General features: G+C 31.0%; 2 protein-coding genes across 7 annotated transcripts in view; one reads left to right on the forward strand and one right to left on the reverse strand.

The window, feature by feature from the left end:
• Hpd (4-hydroxyphenylpyruvate dioxygenase) lies at positions 1 to 20,146 on the forward strand. The gene is made up of 10 exons (XM_088236409.1): positions 1 to 82; positions 1,008 to 1,097; positions 5,007 to 5,111; positions 6,479 to 6,694; positions 10,239 to 10,339; positions 11,720 to 11,824; positions 11,916 to 12,003; positions 14,731 to 14,850; positions 17,952 to 18,191; positions 18,961 to 20,146. The coding sequence occupies exons 1-10, from the start codon at positions 80 to 82 to the stop codon at positions 19,033 to 19,035; spliced, it is 1,143 nt and encodes a 380-aa protein (XP_088092535.1). The 5' UTR covers positions 1 to 79; the 3' UTR covers positions 19,036 to 20,146.
• The window catches only part of LOC148274905 (uncharacterized), a 12,803-nt gene continuing 6,909 nt past the window's right edge, over positions 19,075 to 24,968 (reverse strand). For 5 of the 6 annotated variants that reach the window (XM_088236402.1, XM_088236404.1, XM_088236405.1 and 2 more), the window contains 6 exons: positions 24,440 to 24,833; positions 23,351 to 23,813; positions 23,161 to 23,273; positions 22,104 to 22,370; positions 21,727 to 21,829; positions 19,075 to 21,019 (listed from right to left, as the gene is read on the reverse strand). In XM_088236402.1, coding sequence (XP_088092528.1) covers positions 20,837 to 21,019; positions 21,727 to 21,829; positions 22,104 to 22,370; positions 23,161 to 23,273; positions 23,351 to 23,813; positions 24,440 to 24,833 — 1,523 coding nt within the window. In that variant the 3' untranslated portion in view covers positions 19,075 to 20,836. The remainder of the gene's footprint in view (positions 21,020 to 21,726; positions 21,830 to 22,103; positions 22,371 to 23,160; positions 23,274 to 23,350; positions 23,814 to 24,439; positions 24,834 to 24,968) is intronic. The other variant, XM_088236403.1, reaches the window with a different exon arrangement.

A 24,968-nucleotide genomic window follows, 5' to 3' on the forward strand; every position in this document is an offset into this window, starting at 1 on the left:
TTCTAATGCCTTAGAAGTTTGGTTCTATCAGTTTACTCTGACGATAAGAGCGTCGGTGACATTGAAATATTTTGTGACTATGGTAGGATTATGACTTGTTTCCGTTTATTCAATTTTAAAAATAAAATCGGTTTAAGCACAGTTGTTTTTAGAAAGATAACCCGATTATTATTGCATAAATATGTAAAATTTCACTATTGTGTTTTCCGTGCGATTTTTACCTTGTACACGCCGAACGAAGTTTTCTACTGGGGCCTCAATTCTGACCAAATCAAACTTGAATTTTCACCAAAATAGAATCTATAGAAGATAACTTATTCATTCAAAAATACATTTATACGTAACAGTTCTCTACAATTTTCAAATCGGCTTATTTGAAGATCCTTTATAACCGGGGTGAAAACAAGAATTGGAATATATTTTAGCAGAGATGGAGAACCTCTTTAAAAAGAAAATATGGGAGTTTAGGCATTTACAAATGTAGACCTGCCATTGTGTAATATTATTTCTATGTTTTGACATGCATATTTTCTCATTTGTTGATTTTTGTGATGTGTAAAAAAAAAATACGTAAAGCATAATTTTATGGTAAAATATTGTAATAGATGTTAGTAGATATTAATTTGTATATATCCACATTTATTAAAATAATTGGTAAAGTATTTTTTTTATTAAATACCTACTTGTTTTTTACTTGGTTTTGTTATCCAAATTAACATGACTTAATTTACAAAAAAAAAATACTGAAAAAAAATCGCTGAAAAATGCATGATTTTAAAATTGCGTTGCCTATCTAGGACGCCCAACCATAAGGTGCCAAAGCGGTTTGATTGTTCATTAATTGGATACACATTTATATGTATGTATCTTTATAAAGTAAGTCCCCTAGAACGGAAAATAATTTGCCTTAATAGAACCCAATTATTAATTGAATGTATTTGATTTTTTTTTAAACATACTTAAAATATTGTTGAAAGTAAATACTTATTTGCGTTTTATTTTTTTAGACCTCATATACTGACAAAGGACAAAAACCGAGTGGAGGACAATTTCTAAGCTTTGATCATCTCACGTTCTGGGTTTCCAACGCTAAGCAGGTTGGTGAAAAATATAATTTGATATTTTTAAAACTATAATTTATTGATACGCTCGTAACAACAACAGGCCATTACGCCATTTTCATGGGGGTAGGCAGAGAAAATAAAACGCCACACCACTATTTCAATCTTTACATAAAATCTATCTTCTCTACAGCCCAACATCTTCTCATGCGCGCACCCCGATTATTCCGACATTCGATATGTATTTGTAATGATAATTACGACACGGACTGTGAAATTTCAATGTGTAAAACCATCGATTAAGTTAATATTTCACGTCAACCTTTCCGGGAACGAATCCAGAACCTCGGGCATGGTAGTCAATCGCACTAAGCAGTACAACACGAGGCTGACTAATCTCTCGCTCGATTTCCGTTTTCAGAATTTTTAATCAGGAGTCAATAACATATGTCCCGTCCCGCCAGTCGTCCGGGGTTATGTTTTTCTATTTCGCACACAGAGCTTAATTATCGCGCATTCTAAAATCCACCAACGTTTTGAATGCGACCTCTGATTAGTCAATCTGTGACACTCTTCGCGCGGTTATTGCTTCTCTACCAAGAAGAGACTACGTGATGGTAAGGAAATTTAGCGTAGCTGAGGTACTGCAATAAAAACAAGGTTCTTTTTGTCAAGTGACATCAGTAGGCGCTACTCCAAACGCCACTCGGGGGCGACTTGCACTATCAGTTATTATTCTTAGACAAAATTCACCGCGAGAGCGCGCATAGAAATCAACCCTTGGAGTTGCAATTTGTTGCTAAAGCCTACTAAGTTTTTGACCAATTAGAGGTCGTATTCAAAACTTAGTTGGTGGATTTTTTATATGCTGCCAAACACGAGAAATTTTATGCCAACCTTGAAACAATATTAATTGGAATTTCAACATGAAAACCAATATTTCGATAATGTTCATTATTTTTAGGCTTCTCTTTAAAGCTCTCGAGCAGTAAAAGTTAAATGTAATTTACAGTGATTAAATGCTTTTAATTGAAATTTAATCAGTTTTATTATTTTATCATTCAAATTTAATCAAGATATCACAACAAAGTCGTTTTAATATTATATCTCCATCTTGAATTCCATCTATGTTAGAAAACCAGTTTCAGTTTATTAGTATTTATTGAAATTAGAAATAAATACATAGTTACCTAAGTTGTTTTTGCAACAAATGTTTACGTCAACAAACAGTAAACACATAAACTAATATTAATTTATGTGCATAATATTACGATGGTAAATAATTAAATAATGGAAACATAAAATTTTGTTTACCTTCAAGAGGTCTCGGGTTCGATTCCCAACATTTTCGACATGAAATATTTGTTTAGATTTGTAAGTAGATCCTAGTGCATTAGATGTATATTTTGGTTGATATGTGGAGCTTCCCACAGAGGCTTTATATAATCTTTGTGCTGTACATATTTTTTGCAGTCTCAATCCTGGGAATTGGTTTGCAGCAAAGTCCTGCATCTCGTCCTCCACTGCACTCTATTTTCTGCAGCCCTCTTAAGCTCGACATTTAAGGCGCAGTTCAAATCCTCGCACTTATTCTAAATACCCCCGTCGGGGGCACCCTCTATAATTTGTCCCCTCAGCCATTCCTTCTATGATGTCATGCAGGAGACTCTCATGGCGCATAATGTGGCCGATCTATTGGGTTCGCCTCTCTGAGATGGTTTTGATTAGGTGCCTCCCTTCTTCGATTCTACTGAAAACCTCATTAGTGGTGTGATCTCTCCAAGAAATTCCTAATATTCTTCTGGAACACTATATCTCAAAGGCCTCTAGTTCAAATCTCAAAGGCTTCAAACTTAACATTTTTTAAATACACAAAAAAACAGTTTTGTCCTTACATATTTCCTGAAGCATCGCAGCGTGTCCTCCACCTCTAAAGTCTTGAAGAGGACTAGTGTGGCAGAAAAGAGTATGAAAAAGTGTAAACTAAACAAACATAAGTGCGTGTGTGCGTAATATATATATATTTTTTTTTTTAAAAAGAAACATTTGCGTTCTTATGATTTACCCAAATATTTAATTTTGAGGGCCATTTTCAACGAGTTGTAAATAACTCACTATTAAAAAATGGAATCAAGCTGGGGTAGAGTAGGATTCGAACCACAGACCTTTGGTCCGTGAGTCCGAGACACTAGCCACAGGACCACAACCCGATCACAAACGATTCACTGTAACATGTGATCCCATGCTCCCCTACTTATGTTTTAAATCATCTTTATATATAATTCTTCTGTACGTGTGATGTTACTAAATTTTTCCTAAACGGCTTAACCGATTTACGTGCGGTTTTCAGCGAAATGTAGATCTTAGCGCTGCCCGTGTTCATAGATATCAAAATTTTCAATCCAATCTGAAAAAAAAGTTAGAAGCATAAATCTTTTTTCATCGACCTACCAGGGTTGCATTCGACGAGAATTCATAGACAAAAAAAATGGATGGATGTTATTTTATTGTGTTAAAAAAAAATTGTTTTTGAATGTTTACAACAACATTCGCTTTTATGTATCCCAATCAGTTTATTTCCTTACATTCCTTATAATTTATTTCCATTTATTTATTTTTACTGAATTTTTGGTAATACTAAAATAATATTAATTGACATTAAATACATTTTTGAAAACCGCATTCATATATAAAGTGCACCCGTGTTGGTGAAAAGAGCCGAGATTGAAATTTGCAAAAAGAATTCTATATTTAAAAATATTTTTTTTTATGTTTTGGAATTCAAACATAAACAAGTACTTGGTACCTACTTAAATTCAATATTTGAATATAAATCATTTTTATTTTTGAAATTTAGTCATAAACCTAGGCCTTAAACTTATCAATGAAGAGTATTTTTCCAAGCTAATAGCAAGCAAGCCAACGTTCGGGCAGGACAATGTCGGGTCCGCTAGTTTATATGTAAAAGTATTATGAGCATTAAAACTAATAAAAATAAAATAAATTTCTCATACGCAGTAACGTAGCGAATTAGATATTATAATAAAACTATCTAACTCCCTACAATATTGAACTCACCTACATATACATAGGTATTGAAATCAGTTTAAACAAATATTTTTATATTTTCAATACAAATTCTGTTGATGAATTAAAATCTAATCTTACTCGTTATTTTTAGAAAAGTAATGGATTATTATTAGTTATTTTTTTAAATATTTTCTGCAATAACTTTGTGTATCATCTTAAAAGTATCATTTTAAAGTAATGGATTAATTTTTAAATATATTATTGAATTTAACTTTGTTTTGTTTCCTTGGGTACGCATTTTTTTATTATTTTAACGTGTTGTACCATTATACAAATTGTACATTGGTGAATTTAATGCCAAATGGCAACTTCTTCCAACCAACTGATAAAATAAAGGTGTTATTCAGGTAATTCTTTTTTTTGTACTGCTCTAAAAGACATATTTTTTATAAAATATCATTAGTCTATTATTTTTTCATTATAATCTGGTTGAATATTAACCGCTTTATTTTTATGTTAAATCATTCTCAACTTTACTTTGTTATATTTATATTTAGAACATAAGATTTTCTCATGTTAATAGCTATATTTTATTTAGAGATATGTTTATTTTTTACTTTTTGTTGTTATTTAAAAAAATTTCATTTTCACAAAATTGTTTAGTTTTAATTATTCTATTATATTTCATACTACGTACTACATAATGAATTGTTCACTGCTGTGATTATTTATGTAAAAGAAATTGTAAAAGGTTCTTTGAACCGTCGATGTATAAATACATAAAAAATAAGTCACTATTGTGGAAAACTTAAATTCTTATTTATATGCGATTCAATGCGGCACTCGATCAAATAGGTACAGATAATAGAAAATAAAATATTACAGAAATGTTAATATGTTATGGAATTTTTCTAGGCAGCTTCATATTATGTATCGAGGCTAGGATTTGAGCCCTTAGCCTACAGGGGCTTGGAAACAGGATCCAGACAATCAGCTGCGCACGTTGTTCGACAGAATAATGTATGATCTTTAGTTTTATTCTTCTCGTCAATTTTTTTAGAAAGTTTTTTTTATTAAAAACGAAATTATTAAGATATAAAAATTGCCAAACCTTTGTACTATCTTTTTTTATTTTATTATTCTATGTGTGTTCTAATAATAAAAAAGTCGGTAAGTACAAATATTTAATAACATTAAGTACAACAGCGTTTGAGTATGTTCAAATGCTTGCAGACTGGCTGGATTTTCCCCCCAGCGAGTTACTTATATTTAAATTAATTTCAACAGAGAGGGAAAACATTTTTAGAAAGGAATATGGAAATCTAGGAATTAACAGGGCTTATGACCTTGTATAAAAATTGGAAAATTGTTTTCGGGCGTTGCCTAGTAGGTGATTTGGTTCAGCCGGATGAATCTCACCCACGTGATAAAGGTTTCAGCTCTTTTACTTCACAAAAGTCAACAGATGGAAGAGTTGAGGAAATGTGGATGTTCAAATATGGGCAAAATTGTGAATGTTACAGTGTGTAAAGTGGCCACTTAAACCAGCCAATGACAGGTCATAAGCCTTGTAAATGCCTAGACTTCCATATTACCTTCTAAAAATATTTTCCCTCTCTGTTGAAATAAATTTAAACATTTAGTAAATATTATATTTAATTTATAAGTTTTTACCCATATTTCTTAACGTTCTGTTTCGATTTCGATAATTTTTTTCTTCCTAAATGTTTTTTCTACATCGTAATATTTTTTAAATAGTAAAAAAAATACAATAAAAAAATAAATAAAAATAAAACTGAATTTAGTGACTTCACCTTTTTTCTTAATGGGTGACAAATTTTTATCTTTTCTTCAGTATTGTGATCATGTTCATGTAAGCTTTAATATTTTTTCCAAAATTCTGTGTTTTTTTTTATCAATAACATTATATACAAATTTCTACGTATTGTAAAATATTATTTGCTGGTATGTTATCACTTTTAATTCATTTAACATCATTTGTGTATCGGTTTTTTTTTTTCAAAAAAAATCCTAAAAATAAGAAACCTGCTGACAAGCCGGTTTCGCGGTTTAGTGGGTTTCATTATTTTTCCTTTTATATTTTCTGTTCATGTTTACCTTCTTAAATAAAATTAAATACAAAAAAGCTTTGTTTTATAATATGGTTAGATTGTTTAAATTTTCTTGGTTTGGCGAAAATAATATTCTGCTACAGTGGTTAGTGTGTGGTTTAATAATTGTGTTTTTAATTATTAGTTAATTTGTTGTATTATATGTGTGTCAGTATAATATTATAAAAATGTATCTATGTATGTGCATTACTTGCCACAGCTTTATCTGGCGACTCGGGACACGAAAATAATTATTTGTGTCATTCATCAATTCAGGTGACCTTTATCTTTGAGTCTACTTACGCGACTGAAGAGAATGATATTAATACAAGCGTGGCAGTGCACGGTGATGCAGTTAAGGATGTCGCCTTCGAAGTGGAAAACTTGGACCACATTGTGCAGCACGCCAAGGAAAAGGGAGCTATTATATTGAGGGATATTTGGGAGGAGAAGGACGCTTTCGGTGTTGTGCGAATGGCAAAACTACGAACGGTAAGTAGTTGAAAGAAATTCAATAAAAACCCACCAACTGTGAATGATTAATTAAGAAAAAAATGTTGCTTTAAAATCTCGATTTGATATCGCTTAATTTTCTGGTCAAAAAATATCCCTTGTTTTGGCCAATTGTTTCGTAATTCATAAAACTTTCTAGATTATATTTCATGTCTTAACAAAACAAAACTATATAATTAAAAAAATAAATTACCTTTATGTACATTATACACAAACTGAATGTTAAACGTATATCATTCTTCTTTTTCTTCCAAGTCAGTCCCTCAATGCTGAGGATCGTTTTTACCATGAATACTTCTGATTAGTCTGTTCCGCTCCAGTCAGTCCTCAGCCCGACGAACTGACTTATCAAATTTTAGCCCCGTAGCCACCTTTATTTGGTCAGTACATCTATATGGGATTCTACCCCGGCTTCTCTCCTACCTTCAACTCGGCCAGACATTATTGCCTTTTCTAGATTTTCTGGCTTACGTCTAGCAATATGTCCAAAGAAAGACAGTATCCTTCTCAAACACACCACTGATAGACGAGTTGTAATATAGAGCTCTTCCAGTATCGATGCATTCGTCCTTCTGGCTGTCCAAGGCACACGCAGCAGCCTTCTCCAACACCACATCTCGAATGCATCGATCCTCTTCCTCTCGTAGGCACGCATTGTCCACGTTTCAGCCCCATATAGGAAAACGGAGAATACCAGGGCTTCCATCAACCGCTTTTTTGTGTTCATTGATATACCTCAATCTCGCCAAATCTTCTTCAAACGGTTCATTGCTTCTTTGGCCATTTGAATCCTGCGACCAATCTCAGGTCTGCAACTGCCGTTGTTGGAGATAAGCGAACTGAGGTACACAAAGTCATCTATCAGTTCAAGGTCTTGCATCTGTCTTCTCCGTAGGAGACTGCCAGCTCTATCTACGATCATTGGCTTTGTCTTACTTTTATTTATTTTCAGACCCAGAGCCTCACTCTCCAACTCTATCCGTCTGAAGGCTTCTGCTAGCTCGGTTTCATCTTTGGCAATCAGTGTCGTGTCGTCTGCATATCTCAGATTTGATATTTGTTGACCTCCCACTTTGACACCACCATTCCACCCATCCAGCACTCTTCTCATAATATATTCACCGTAAAGGTTGAAGAGTTTTGGCGACAAGATGCAACCTTGACGCACACCTCTTTCTACTTTAAATGGAGCTGACAGTACATTCTCCATCCTTACTCTTGCTGACCCATCCATGTATAAATTTTTCACCAGTAATGTGAGATGCTGTGGCACACCCATCTCCAGCATGATCGCAAACATACGTTGCCAACACACACAGTTAAAAGCCTTTGGGTAGTCAATAAAACACAGTAACATTGGCTCATTGAACTCACGGCACTTCTCAATCAGCTGTCGAATGTTTAAGATCTGCTCCCGTGTACCTCTTCCTCCCACAAAACCTGCTTGCTCGCGGGGAATTTGACAATTAATATAATTCTCTGAACGTACATCATAACTTATATTTAAATAATATAAATTAAAAATACTTTATAAAAATACGTTTATAGTTTTATTCCACTTTTATCTATAATTTTGTACCAGTGACCGAGTTTCGTCGTGACCGACATCGTCAGATTGGGATCACTGGTAAAAAATTATAAATAAAAGTGGAATAAAACTACAAACATATTTTTATTATTAGAATTAAATTGCAGTTCTACCAAGAAATGTCAGTAGAAAAACTCAATTTATTAAAAATACTTGGTACACTTCCGCATATTTGACCAATTAGCGTTTTCACCCTCTCGACTTAAATTAGTCTTTAGACCGGTAAATATTATACAGTGTAAGGATCGTTTATATAAAACTAAATATTATCTTAAGTAAAGGTACACTTAAAAAACAAGTCAAAGGTGATACATAGTATTTCAATGAAACAGAATGGGACAAAGTTATTGAAAGCATGTGTTGGGGGTGTACAGTAAGGGAGGATTTTATTACATTAAAATATTTATTGTTTTATTTCCAATGTACATGGTCAAACTTAGGGGACTAAGTATGAAACAGTTTTTATATTCTATCTGTTGATTTATTAAAACTATTCTATTTTTTTTATTATTATATTATTATTTCTTTTTTTTTTTTTTAATTTGTAATATATCTAACTTTGGACTTTTATGTTCCAGGTGTAAGATTTTAATATCTTTTGATTCCAAGTATTTTTAGTTTTTAACTTATATTTAAAAATAAGTTTTTTTAAATATTTTTTTTATTTATACTTTTACATTGTTTGTATTCTTTTTTTATACAGAATAATGTTCCCACCTCGTCCCGTGCCGAGGGAAACATTTTACAAAAATGTGAAACATGCCTAAGATAATAATATTTAACAAAGTTATGAAATATATTTAACAAAGTTAAAAAAATTAACAAAATAAGAACAATAAAAAAAAACGTAATTAAACCAATTAACCTAATTATAATTAACATAATAAACAAAATAAAAAACAAAAATATTCATAAAAAACATAAACAATTTATATAGACTAATCAATAAAATTCATAAACAGTGCATACATTTTACATATTTGGCTTGATCCACTCATTGATCCGTGCGCAACCCACCTCCACTATCCATTTCTTAATAGCAATTTTATATATTGAGAACTTGTTATTGGTAATTGTTATTGTCCTTATGGATAATGGAAGTATATTGTAGGTCAATCCTCTTTGACCGAAGGTTGTATTTATTTTTTTATTTTTTTTCAGCATCAGGGTGGAGTATCTAGTGACTATTGTATTTGTAATGGAAGGTAGAGAATAATGTTTACGCGCGTATAGTAACAAATCTTTTGCATAAAGTTGTTTTATAGAATTTACATTGAGATTTTCAAATAAACCGAGGGAGCTAGTTCTGATTGGGACTCTTAGGATAACTTTTATTAAAGCTTTTTGTCCAATTATTATTTGCTTGATCAGTATGTCATGTCATTTAATAATTACATTCTGAATTCGGGCGAAGAAATTTCAGGTTTCTGGGCCCAAAAATATTCAATATTTTACCCAAAGATTGCAAAACCATGACCCGGATTCAATTTAACAAATTTGTAAAAAAATGGTTACTGGATTTAGGTCGAGAAAAATCGGAAAATTTACTAAAAATAAATTCCTAATAAATAAATATTGTATAACTGTTTAGTATGTTAACAAGTAGGTAGTAATGTTATTGTTTATTTTTGCATAAAAATGTCTGCCTTAAAACAGGTTGTACCTAGTTAGGCAGACTAGACATGATCCAGAGAAATCTATTACCTATGTAATAGATAAAGTTATTGTCATTTTTGTTAATAAACTTTGATTATTATTATTATTATTCAAGAATTGTCGATAAATAACTTAAATTGAATCATGTATGTTCAAGGTTTACTTACATTCTTATTGGTATAATCAATAAGTATTAAAATATGATTATTATAGATATATGATATATATATACGGTGTGATAAAAAAAACCGAGCAATTTGAATGATTTTTTTATTCTAGTATGGAACCAACACACATACACTTGTTGACAGAGCAAATTACAAAGGAGTATTCCTGCCCGGTTATGTTGCATCGGCTAAGGACCCACTAGCTGGAATTTTGTAAGTTTTTTGTCTAGAAAAATACAATGAGGAATTCCAGCACAACCCGGAATTAAATTTTAAAAATGTTTTCGTGTACACGTGAATATTTAAAAATTTTGGAGTAGGATGAAATATCTCTAAAACGCACGCAAAAATAAATAAAAAATGTTAAAAATAGGATTCATTTTAAAATCGTAAATAATGACATCACTCCGAATATCTACATGTAGTATTTCCGGTTTCCGCTTTAAAGCCCCCACACCTTGTAAGGAACGTTTTGACCATAGAAAAAAAAGAGTATAGAAATCCGGCAAATAATACTTTGTTGACATTTCAACCAGAGATTATATCAACTTTCTAGGTTTTTATAAATCGAAACGTTCGTAAAAACAACCATAACATAGAAATGAGCAAATTACGATCAACTAAATGAAGTAATCAAAGCAATATTCCATAGATTCTTGTCAGTTTTGTTATTGGCTGGAGAAATACAACTTACCGTGGTCAGTGAAAGTAGGAACGCCAATCGTTTCGTGACGTCACTACTGAAAAGTGACACACTGATTTCAGTCATTTGGCACGGTATTTGATCAATGTAACTTTAAAAAATCATATCATTGTAAATAAATATATATATATATATACTATAAACATATATTTTGCTTAGTTAAATAGTACGCTAATAGAAAAAAGAAATTAGAAAACAGTGGAATTCCTCATTGCGTGTTTTAAAATCAACAATTATTTAAAATATACCAATTACAGAAAGAATATTTTTTACAAACCAATAAATTAGTAGTAAAAAAATAGGTCAACCTAATAACGCGCTATCGCTATAGAGCCGCCCATACGGACAAAAAAACATTATAGGATTATCAATCACCAAGTTAGCTATATTGTACAGAAAACAATGAGCTGTAGGTACTCAGTTCGCGAATCGCAAGCACAGCAACGAAACCGTCTGTTACACGTATGTTGTTAAACTAAAAAATTGCAACGCTTTTGTTCTATGCGATAGAGCGTAACGGCATCTCCATAGCTGTAGCACATTATTACTCTGAAGTAATAACTTTTTATAAGTTTTAAATTAAAAAACTTTCCTCTCTAACAGACATCTTCAGACTGATATTGTAAATTACGTAATTTATGGCATTTTTTTGTATTTTACTTTGTGATAAAATAACATTGTATTTCACATATTTATTTTCGAGACCCAGAATCAAAAAATAAACTCATAAATTAACATGTTCCTAGTCAAGTTAAAAATGCTAAAAGTCCCCCAATTCAAACACACGAAACAGAAAAGACAAAAGCAAACAAAGTTTTTCAAATATTGTTGAAGAGATTCGACTTACAAGATATTTTCTTCCCTATTATTAATTAAAGTTTTATTTTCAGACCCAGTGGAGAGTTGAGCTTTATCGATCATGTTGTCAGTAACATGCCTGATGGTCAAATGGAATCGACGGCCTCTTGGTATGAGAGGATTCTTCAATTTCACAGGTTATAACAATTTTAGTTGCGTTATAAAAACTTTTCGACAGTCATAATAATCCTATCATAAAGTGTTCACTGCTTGCATCAAATCTTCCAGGTTTTGGTCAGTGGATGATAAGCAGATTTTCACCGAGTATTCATCCCTCAGATCCATTGTGATGAGTAATTGGGAGGAAACAGTCAAGGTAAATTATAAAACAACACAACATTGAATATGCGAATTTAACTTAATGTAGTTTAAAAAAATAACTTTACCTTTTTTATAAAATTGGAATGAAATGTTAACATTGTATTTTAGACGCAAATTTAGAATAAAACAGGAAAAGGTGACGAAACTAGTGGGTGTATAGAAACGCAATTCTAATGGCTTTTTATTTAGTAATGGGAACTTAACATTTATCTTCAATTTTATCTACAAAGTAAAATTAAGTTTTCTGTATGAAAAGCAGAATATGCATAACATTTTTTCTTCTAAACATGTTTAATTTTAGATTACCAACAAAGATACTTTAAATGTTCGTACAAATATACTCATTTTCGTACACAAATATCGGTTTTCCTTTATGGATAGTCGAAGATAACTCTGTTAAATTTCTATTATGATTGGGGCCCAGGCAACACAATTTATATTAGCACATTTTGTATTGAATATCCATAAGTTTAGATATACATAGTTTTTTATCCAAAAATCATCATTATAGGGATGAAGTAAGCCTAAAGAGATAAATTTTAAAAAACGGTGTAAGATATTATATCGTTGACGGCAATCCATGATCGCGTAATTCAAATTTGACCAATTTAGAGAAAAAAGATAAAAATGCTTTTCTTATGTGTGTTTAGTAAAATTACAGGTTTTTTTACATTTGGGTATATCTTAATTTGATTGACCTAATTGTTAAAAAAAAAACATAGATTTCTCTCCTCTAAAGTTGTCAAATTTGAGTAACGCGGTGATGGATTTCCGTCAATGATATATAATATACATCCATACTAATATTATAAATGCGAAAGTGTGTTTGTTTGTTCCTTTGTGTTTTCTTCACGTCTCAACGGAGCGACCGATTGACATATTTTTTTGCATAGGGATAGCCGGAGAGGTAAGAAGTAAAATACGATACTTGTGTCGTTTAACATAAAAAATGGATATATCCAGAATAAGCATTTTTTCACAAAGAACACTTTTCTGAAACTGATTATTGCTATTCGACTAAATTATTATTTAGACAATATGTAGGTCTGACGTAGGTAATAAAAGTATTCTACGTTATTTGATTTGATCGATTAGACTTAGTTTCCGTGTAAAACTGATATATAATTTAGATGTAACTCATATCGGAATGGATTTAACTCGTTTTGATAAAATTAATTCGTGGATTTAACCAGTTTTGATCTAATCTGTCATTGAATGTCTGTGTCAGGGTTGTCACTTTTACGAAGTAAAAAATAAATAAAACTAATTGTTTTGAGTGTTATTGTGTTATTTAAGTGTTATTGAGTGGATGTTGCCGATTTTGATATAAAATCAAACTTCTGACAACAATTATTATGGTACGAGTATAATATTGGATTTTCCCATTTTTTAAATAAGTATTCTATGTAAAACTAAATTTTTAATCGTGTTTCCACAAAAAATATTTTTTTTACCAATTTTGAAAAACGTTTTTTTACCAATTTTGATATCCACCGACACACTTATTTTTCATACCGAATTAAAAAAAACTTTAAAAAAAACATAATTTAACAAAAATGAGTAACGTTTTTGAAAATGAAGAGGCGGTAAGGTAGAATGTCAAAAAGAATCAATTTGAAATTTGTTCTTTAAATGTCTATAATTGATTTGCTTTATCTGAGATTAGTTTGGTTTGCTTTACGTCTTGGTTTTGTAGTAGGATTTTAGATTTGCGAACAGAATAACGATCATACGTCGCCACAGACTAACGAAATGTAATATATTTTGATAGTGGCAGTTAGAAGACCGGCAATCGATACAAGCTACTTTCTATCTTAAAAAATAGATTATTCCATCTTGAAAATTGTTATTGATAAACGACAAAACTTGTAATTAATTTCTCTAATAACATGCGAGCGAAGCCGCGGGTAATAGCTAGTTAAAAATGAAAGACATTTGGTTTTGAATATCTGTACTTTGCATATTGTTTTATAAATAGGGGTATTAAAAGCATACTTAGAAATCTCCACCAAAAACGGAAAATTAGAAAATTAGTTAATGCAAAAATAAACTACACATAAAAGCCTACCTACCTAAATAATAGCGTAATTCAAGACCGTCTCTAAATCTTGCAAAAATATATTTTAATTATACTACTTGACACCGCAAACTTAGCATTCTCCATTGAGTTAGTGAAGCATATTTTAAAGTAATAAAGGTATATGAAATACTGTCCAGTAAAAAAATATTTTTATTTATTAATAGCAAAAAAAATATTTTCAAATTCGTAATTTTGAATTCCCGCAAAAACGGCCATTCGATTGGCCACGCCTCTAATACGTCACGATTCATTTTGTTTGTTCCTGATCATTCACAATTGTTTAGAACATTGTCACGAATCTTGACGTCACAACTGTCAATGCCAAACATCTCGCGTTTTTCTAGTGACGTATTTAAAAAAATACATTTCTTAAATTTATGTATGAAAACATTTCTCCATAATCTCCAAATTGATTTTGAAAATACAATTAATTATTCTTAATCCATTTCACACATTTTATCGGTATTTGTAGTATGTGATATTTCCCTATTCTCTGTTCAAAGTTTTTCGCAAATATCTCGGTAACTCCTTCAATGGAGATTTCTAAGTTTGCTTATAATACCCTCAAATTCATGCATATTTTTACTTTTAAAAAAATCCTTAAATTTTTGACGATCTATTGCATAATCTGTTGTCCAACAGTTGCCGATAAACGAACCAGCTCTAGGAAAAAAGAAAAGCCAGATCCAAGAGTATGTGGAGTATCACGGGGGGCCGGGAGTGCAGCACATTGCTCTCAACACCAAGGATATTATAACAAGTGTAAGACAGCGATATGCTTAAACGGCTCGTATTTATAAATACATGTAATAATACTAGACGGCAATCTCCACCATTGGTCTGAAATGAGTTAATTATGGCAATGGATAGGAAATAAAGTAAAGGAATAGGAACGCAAGATGCCATATTAGACATAACTGAATACATTTATCAAAACGTAGACCAAAATGAGAAAACCTTAGCAGTATTCCTTGACCTTGCGAAAGCCTATGACTCAGTCTCACAAATACTTTTGGTTAAGAAATTACGAACATATGGAATAAAAGGTTTATGTCTAAAGTGGTTCGAAAGTTTCATTTTCAAAAGAAAACAAACTGTAAAAATAGGTCATACAATTAGCGAAAATCTTACCGGAAATTTTGGAGTACCTCAGGGAAGTACATTAGGGCCTACATTATTTCTGATATATGTAAATGGACTATGTAACTTGAATGCTGATGGACGCATTGTAACTTTCGCAGATACGGTGCTTTTATTCCATGCTAAAAGCTAGAAGGAAGTGTACAGTAAAAGTGAGAAAGGCTTAGAAAAGACGAAAACATGGCTAGATTACCATGTTACATTACCAACTTACTTACACTTAACGCGCACAAAACAAAATATCTGACTTTTAGTATGGACAAACGGAATCAGCCAATAGAAAGAACCCTCAAAATTCATGAATGTACAAATGCAAGAAACAGCGACTGTCACTGCCAAACTATAGAAAAGGTCGATAATACAAAATATTTAGGTATGCACATTGATAGTTACTTAAGGTGGAACATACACGTAGATAAGACAGCAACCAAACTAAGAAAAATGATATATTTATTTAAAAACATTATAAACATCCTAAGCAAAACTACTTTTTTTTTTTTTTTATTGAAAAAAGAAATATTTGCGTTCTTATGATTTACCCAAATATTTAATTTTGAGGGCCATTTTCAACGAGTTGTAAATAACTCACTATTAGAAAATGGAATCAAGTTGGGGGTAGAGTGGGATTCGAACCACAGACCTTTGGTCCGTGAGTCCGAGACACTAGCCACAGGACCACAACCCGATTTAATAATGCATACTGTGCTCTAGCACAATCAATTATTAGTTACGGAATAATAGGATGGGGAGGAACCAGTAAAACCACATTAGAGCCATTAATGAAAGCACAAAAATCCTTACTAAGAGTAGCCAACAAAAAGCCTTACCAATACTCTACAGACAGACTTTTTACAGAATTTCCAGTACTAGACATAAGACAAATATACACAAAGACAATTTTAAGACATTCCCATCAAAATCCTGACAGACATAATGACGGACAACAAATTTACGGCACTAGGCAAAGACAAAAAACAATACTTCTGCTCCCAAAGAAAAAACAAATTACGGACAAAGGCTTTATACTTTTCTGGCCCCTAAGCTATACAACTTTTTAAGCAAGGACATATTGGTGAACAAAATGAAAAACAATATTTTCAAAACTCGAGTCCATAAATGGATTGTTAAAAAGACTAGACAGGAAGCTGAGGAATATGTTTCATATATCAGAATTTAATTTTAGTTTCTTGAAAGTTCTTTCTTGTTTTATTGATGTAGGTATGTTTTAGAATCTTTTTCCATATTTCTTTTGAATTTTTACACAACAATTGATGTGAAAGTATGTACAATTATGTATAAAATAAATAATACACTGACACTCCGGAACGTGCCTGTGGGCCAGTGGAGTGGCTACATCCATAAATAAAAATAAAATTATGTTAAATGTACCTATTGTATAAACATTTTGTTTTATAAACTATGTATTTGTATTTTATATTGAATTAAAAAATCAAAATAAAATAAGAGGATAGGGAAACAAAAATACTACAGACAACTGCAAAGGTTTTGGAGCATAAATGAATCCAATTTTTGACTCACAATGTATTTAATTTGCAACAACAAACGAAGTCTCCTCTATGTCACAGAACAAAAACTATAAAACAAACCAAAACCATGAATTAGTTAAAAATAAGTCAATAATTTATCAATTGATATACCACAGAGAGTTACTTCTAGCAACAATTATTTACTAAAATGGAAGAGAGAAATACTTGCAGTCTGGGAAAAGTACTAAAAAAACTTATTGCACATTACTCAAATAAATATTTGAAGCATTAATTTTGTGGTCAAACATTTTCATAATTTTATTAAACCTTATACGTTACACAACCATGTTCCACTTGTACCATTTGAATATAACATAACAATGATCCATTGCGTTGTAATAGTCACTGATCACCCTATACCTATTAAACTCACACCCCTGCTTTCATCCCGTCCCTCTTTTTTCAACTATTTCTCCCTCAACATCAAACATTTTCATAACCTAATCAGTGCATGTAAGGATTACCTACTAAAAAGCATGGCATGTTGGTTTTATATTTTTGTGCAACAACTATGGTGAAAGTGTATAGTGGGTTTTGCATGTTGGTTTAAATGATGTCCTGACAAAGAGACAGATACATCTCGAAACCGGTAGACATAGAAAAGTCGATAAGTGGTTTTATACTAATGTTTAATAACATTTAATACCATATTTGTTTTAACACACCTCAGTTTTAAGAAGAGAATATGGAAGTCTCTTCAAAAATATTCTCGATTTATATTGTATTAAGATGTCATTTTTGATATATCGCTAGTGGGTAAAATTTGTTACTTTCCTGCTCAAATATTGCTGAATATATTTTTGCTTGAATTTAATTGAGTCAACATAATCTTCGCATTTAATTTTAAATGCCTTTAGAATGGGAAACAATTATTATAATTATGATTTAATATGAAATATACAGCTAAAAATTTCTTCTTCAAGAAGCTTCTTGCCGATGTTTCTGGCACCATTGTAGCATCCATCTTCTGGGCTGACGATGGACGCTGCAATGCTATTTGAAGCTGACATATTAGAAGTATTGGGAGTCACTCACCATAGTAACTGAGAAAAACATCAGTATTTGAAAAACTTTATAAAACTTATAAGTATTTAAGATTTTTTATTGAAGATATGAGGTACAAATGCCTAAATTAAGATTTATCTACATTCAAACTCAAAGTAGTATTAATTTCAGATCAGGAATTTAAAAAAACGAGGTGTGGAGTTTTTGACGATTCCAAGCTCTTATTATGAAATAATTAAGAAGAGATTGGCAGAGAGTCCAGTTAAAGTCAAGGAGAGCATCGACATACTCCAAGAACTGAACATTTTGATAGACTACGATGATGATGGCTACCTTCTACAAATCTTCACTAAAAACATGCAAGACAAACCCACGCTCTTTGTAGAAGTTATCCAGAGAAATAATCACAATGTAAGTAAAGATTAACTATTGAAAACACGATTGAAAAAAAGATGAACAAATTTAACAGAGATTGAAAAAACTTAAGGCCTAGGCCATAGAGAAGGTAGGTATCTTCCAAAACATGGTTTTGGAAGGCTTTGCGGCTTATTTATGAAATTCGCTGGTGAATTTGGGCAAAGAGACATCAATTTAATATTTTTCGCATTTAATTGATCAATTTATAGACGTGCTGTGTGAGAGCTGGCATTGTCAATGAAGAATAATGCATTTTTGGTTGTATTTCCTGATTTCATATTATCATTAATACCATTCAGCATTAAATTAGTTTAAATTTAACTAAAAGTTAAACAAAATGATTCTAGGCATTTTTGTTGAGGTAGACCTTCACGTGAAATAAGTTTTTCTCAAAACCGCTTTTTAAAGCGCTCACTATAAAAAAAACTACTCATTTGATTTTATTCTGTCAAATTTTACGAAAACACTAATGTCACATTTAAATAGTATCTAGTGATCGTTTGTAAAAACAAAAAAGACAGCCCTCGTATATTATAGTAACCTAACTGCTGGATTTATGAATAAATTTGTTTTATTAATAATACAACAAAACAGGCAAACTTTGAGAGTTGTGGAGCTATCTAACCACTTCTCTTAGTATTAAATTGTGCTGACGTGCACTTGTACTGTAAGCTATTTTGTGGAAAATCGGCGTCAGTTTTTAATTAAATTTTATTGTAATTATTATCTTATTGTTTCAAAAATGTAAATTGTCTTTTTTTAGGGCTTTGGAGCAGGAAATTTTAAAGCCCTGTTTGAATCCATTGAAATGGAACAAGACAAAAGAGGAAACCTTTAGATTGGAAAAATATGTACGGAAAAAATAAAAACAATTAAATAATAATGTAACATATTTTTAATGTATAAAAAATGTGAGGAACATAATTAACTAAATTAAAGTATTTGATTAAATCAACAAAATAAAGTAACAAGAAATGTACTGTGACATGAAAAGAACAACATAACATTAGAATTTATTATATTTTTAGGTGAAGAAAAATGGCTTTTATAAATAAGGTGTATGGTTTACCATATATTTAAAATATACATCAAGAAATCATAATAAACAAAATATTTAAAAAATTAAAGACTCTTATTTATAATCATGTACAAATATTAATATGCCAACCAGGACTATAATGTTGATATAAAGCTAAAAATACATACCAAATTATAAACAATTATTTATAATGGGTGTTTTTTAAGATTGATACAACTTTAAATTGAAATAAAAAAAGCAAATATTTGTTGAAATTAGTTTGTTTTTATTGTGTTCTAAAAAAACACATTTTTTTTATTCAATGATATCCGACAAATGTCCTCCCCGGCCAGCAGTCATACAACTCTGTCTGTCAAATTTATGGCCATTTTCAATAAAATGTTCAATAACAAATCGTTATTTCTGAAATGGTGCGTGTTATATTGGATTCTAATGCTTTAAGAGTGGTTGTTTGTTTCCATAGACCATTGACTTAATGTAGTCCCATAGGAAATAATCCAGTGGCATCAAATTAAACCGTGGATCGTGGAGGGCAGTTAAGAAGACCATTTCTAGAAATAAAGTTGTCGCCAAATTTGTCACAAATACGTAGTAAATTCATGCTTTCACAAAGAGCCCATAACCTGTTTATAATGGGAAAAAATTAATAAATACATTTAGCGAACAGAACACTGATTTTTAAAGTAAATTCCCACAAATTGCAAGTGTTGTTCGAGTGTAAGACGTTCTATTATGAATTTGAATATTGTTACGGAGTGCAAATGTAAAAAAAAAAACATTAATTTGAAAAGAGACAGTATTTCCAATTGAAAGTCCTATCATGAAAAAAAAAACACCGCTTTATACATTGTGAATCAGTAGATATCAACAGTATAATATGTCAGTATTAGGATTTATTATTGATTACCAAGTTAATCAATGTGTACCTACATTGTACTCCGCATCGTACTACATAATATATTGTTTTGGATATTACTAATGTAAAAGGTTTTCTCAACATAAGAATAAACAATATTTACATTATTCAAAATGCATAAAACTTAATAGGCCAAATAATCATCTTTAATTCTAGAATGTACAAAATTGCCTTATACTATGTTTTATTAATCCTCCTTACGTCTATTAAAAAAACTAGTTTTTTCCTTACAGTATATTGCCTACTTAAGAACTGGATGTCCATATTGTGTACATTAAATTTTTGCTACTTTATATGCAAGCGGATGAGATAAACACAAGCTTGTATGAGAGGAATATCATATAAATCCATTAACTGCATATAATGATGCATAGGGCACTGAAGTAGTGTTAAATCACAGCGTATCTCGATAATTTATTACAAAGGCAAGATGTAATCTTACGTTTCCGGCACTAATTTGAACTATGAAATAATGCAGTGTAAAAACATTTTACATAAATATTTCATATCAACTTTCATGAGAATCTACAATGCACATAACACTAGACCACGATGCAAATCAAATGCATATAAAATCATTTCTCATAAAATTTTCAGTCATAAATAATTTTTATGCCAAAGCATTATTTTGTAGATATGTTCACCTGGTTCTTAATGAGCAATTATATATTGATTGATATGATGTCAATCTTTATTGTTTATTTTGTTAAATGCCTCAGTGTCCAGTTGTGTAGGGGGCATATTAAGATCCCAAAAGCCAGCCGGGGTGTTTGCCCTTTCTGGATTGAACTTTCCTCTATGCTTGGAGCATTCGTTCATCTTTTCCTTGATCAAATCTTTGTTTCCTTTGAAAGCTGCTTCATAAAACTGTAACAAACATAAATTAATCAAGCATCTCAGTTTTAACATTTATAATATGGTTCCAAAAGAGAATCAACTCCATCATGCAACAGCTTCAAGACGAATCTAAATCACTGGCTGCTTGAAAGGTTTCATCCACGACCTTCAATTTTTAAATGTAATAAAAAAGTTTTAATTTTGAATATTTTTTATTTAAAAGTTAGTTGATTTTATGTTTTATAATGGAGAGAAATAGTATTATTGATTTTCTACAAAGGTTTAAAATATGCATATTTAGAATTATCTGAAAATGAGACATTATCCGGGTCACACTAGTGAGTTGTACGAAATTCTTGTTAGAAGCGAATTCAGCGGGGATGACAGATGACATCAACGTGACGTGACGCCAACGGCGACTGTTTTATATGTCCTCGTTGAAAATCATAAATGAAAACGTAATTTTCATACAATGATTTTATTCCCAATTTGTCAAAATTGCTATTATACTACAAAATATTTTATTTCTTAATTACCAGTCTCACTATAAAATCTAGATTATTTGAATTTGATTTATTTGTTAAAAAGGTTAATAAATAAAAACATTGGCATTCTATTTTACACATAAAAGTTAGTCAAGTAAAATATAAGACAGTTGATAAATCTTATGGGTTAGGTAATATCGAAAATCACTAAAAATATTAATATTCTAGTTAAAAAAAAAATTGCAAACTTACATCTTTACATTTTTTGCAGCTCCATCCTGGCAAGTTTGCTTTTTCAGTTTTCTTTCTCAATACGGGTTCCTTATAAATAAATGTTGGCTCTTTTGAGAAAGACCTGCAAATTATACAATATTAAATTTAATTTAGTTATTTTACACAAACTAAGTAAGTAATGTTATGCATCATTGTTCACCTAATAGTGCATAAGGCATAGCATTGGTACATTAATTGCAGTGTATCACTATATTATTTTAGTTTATTAAGTTAAGATAATCTTACACTTCAGGTGCCAGTTAAGAGGCGACAAAGTATTGCGGTGTTTTGCAAAATTTAATTGAATTCATTAATAAATTGAATCTAATTTTTTACAATAATAATAAATCACTTACTGCTGTGGATTACTTTTTGGTGATAAGGCGTTCTTTTGCTGTCCCTTTTTATTTTCACCATTTTCTTTTTCTTGTGAATTTAAGAATGCATAGTTTTTATTACTATGTGATTCATCAGATGTAACTGTATGGCATTTCTTTAAAGGTGATTTGCTTGATCTTTTCTTACTTCTTGTTGTCGAAGGCTGTGTACACATTATAGTGTCTTCATCATCAGTTATGTTGAGTAAATGATCCCTTTGCAAGGTTGTTACGTGATTGTGCTTCCTGTGAAAATATCATAAATAATTATAATCTGGCACAATCAATTATCAACAACGGAATAATAGGATAGGGTAAAACAAAACTACACTAGAACTATTGGTCAAAACACAAAAAGCTTTGCTGAGAGTAGCCAACAAAAAGTTATATCAATATTCTACCGGCAGGCATTAATAGAGTTCTCAGTACTAGACATAAGACAATATACATTACGACTATTCTCACACACCACCAGACATAATGATGGACAACAAATATAATATTACATAACACAAGACAAAGACAAAAAACAGTACTTCCACAACCAAAGGCAAAAACAATAATAATTTGTCCCAACTAATGTATGTGAAAACTCGTTGGGCTTAAAGTTTTCATACAAGTTTTCTGTTGATTTTTTTGTACCTTTGAGAATTTCAACATGAATATTCAGTGACATTTTATAAACTTGCTAATTTAGCCCAATTATATTAAACTCAATAGATGTTAGCTGAGTTGAAAAAAAAAAATGGAAGTGGGTGAAATCTATTATTTTGTCTACAAACATTTGGACAAACTCAAAATATTGTAATATAATTATTGTTTTTTTGGTTGTAACTGATCGCACATTATATGCAATATAAGCTGGGGTTAAAAGAATCAATATGTTTATATAAACTTTTACTCAATAAAAATACAAATGCATACAAAATAGAAGAGTGTTCAAGTATATTGCCAAAGAGAGGATGAGTTTGCAATAAACAAAAGATAAATCTGTAAAATGACATGTATTTACAAATTATTTTTGGGACATACATACTTTTGTTTCCGAAGCCTTTTATTATAAGAGACCATTTCCCGGTGAGAAGGACTTGCATCTATTATATCACCATCTTCATACAGATTTCTTTTGACACTTTCATTAAGGGATAGCTAGAAGAAAAATACATAACTTAGTTTGAAAATATCAAAATTAAATGCAATGTAACTACAGAGATGTAATCGGTTACCTGAACAGCAATTTTAAGCATTTCTTCATCATCCACTTTAGTTAAATCCAAGTCAGTTGAAAATGTTCGCAGACCACCGCAGAACGAACCTTGTAAAGAAATATCAGAAGGTTCTTTCGTTTTCATGTGAGAGAAAGTAAGCCTCGCTTGTTTAAGTTTCTTAGATTTTGGTGACCTTTCACATTTTTTTGTTTGATTACTTGAATTTTCTGCTGTATTTTTTTTCACCACTTTCTTTTGAAGCAAACTTAAAGAATCTCTTTTATTTTCTTCAACTTGTCGTTTACCATCTTCTGTTAAAGCATCCATAGGAGATTTGTTCGGTAAACTTGAAAATAATTTCTCATCTTCTTCCAATTCGTTTGCAAGCAGCGATGGGCTGAATGCTTCAGAGGAATTTTCAATTTTTGGTGGGGAATTCATTTTCGGAGAAGCGTTGATACATGTAACAGACATATCTAACCTGTGACAATAAAAAAATAACCACTAAAATTTGCACCAAAAATCTTAAGAATTTATGTTAACCAATTATTTCAATTCGGTGACCACTTTTAGTTAGTCATTAATAAACTTGTTAGAAATTGAGAATCTAGCTGTGGTAGAGCAAGGAGTGACCACCAAACTTCTGATTCGGAGTCTGTAACACAACCACAAGACCACAACTAATGATGAATAACAGGAAGCGATCTTGGAACAGGCTGAGCCATGTAAGATGGAGACTAACCTAAGCAGAGGACGCTCCATATTTATGTTCAAATGCTCTAGTGTTATATAGATTTCCTGAGCCCCGATTACAAAGGGAAGTTAACTTCAACTGTCTATAAAGTAAAATCTACTTTTCTGTATAAAAAATTAAATATTCATATTTAAAAAAATTAAAAATGTATTTAATTACAGATTACTGGCAAAGATAATTCAAATTTTCATACAACTATAAACATTTTCATACAGAAAATTAGATTTTACATATAAACAATTGAAGATAGCTCCAACTTCCCACTGCAATTGTAATGTATGTATATGCAATACATTTAAATAAATAAATAACATAGATAGAAAATCCAACAGTAAAATAAAATAATTTCAGACCTGTTACTTAAATTTGCAGGTGGCAGATTAGATTCTTGAGACCTTGTTATAGTACCTCTTTGTCTATTTTTCCCTAAAATAGGACTAGAATCACACTGACTTTTTATGACTTCACAATCAGGGTTCAACACTGGTGGCTTTTGATCACCTGAGCGATATTTCTTCTTTGGAGTATTGTAACACCCTCCTTGAGTTATATTTGTGTTATATTTTTCCGGAGATTCAATAGATTGCAAACGTCGCTTCCCATAAACAATATCATTATTTGTAATTATTTCAACTGCTTTTGGAGAATTTTTGTTATCAACAATTTGAGTAAACATTTCGTGAACTATCTCCAATTTGCCTTTTGATTTTTCAAAATTTTCATTGGACATCTGTCCAAAAACTTGGGCTGAAAGGGATAAAATGGGAGAATATAAAACATCTTATGTAAATTAATCTTCGTTTGAAACTCCTTTGAAACAATACATTTTTTTAAAATAGTAGCGAAACTGAGTGATTAAAAAAATATCACAGAAAATGTCTT

This window comes from Micrasema longulum, unplaced genomic scaffold (assembly GCF_059751315.1).
Source record: "Micrasema longulum isolate JH-2025_06_02 unplaced genomic scaffold, ASM5975131v1 h1tg001557l, whole genome shotgun sequence".
Taxonomy (NCBI): domain Eukaryota; kingdom Metazoa; phylum Arthropoda; class Insecta; order Trichoptera; family Brachycentridae; genus Micrasema; species Micrasema longulum.

Coding starts and splice junctions, on each gene's coding strand:
- Hpd (XM_088236409.1), top strand. Junction 12,004..14,730: donor ATTGGGAGGAAACAGTCAAG/GTAAATTATAAA, acceptor GTTGTCCAACAG/TTGCCGATAAACGAACCAGC. Junction 18,192..18,960: donor TCCAGAGAAATAATCACAAT/GTAAGTAAAGAT, acceptor GTCTTTTTTTAG/GGCTTTGGAGCAGGAAATTT.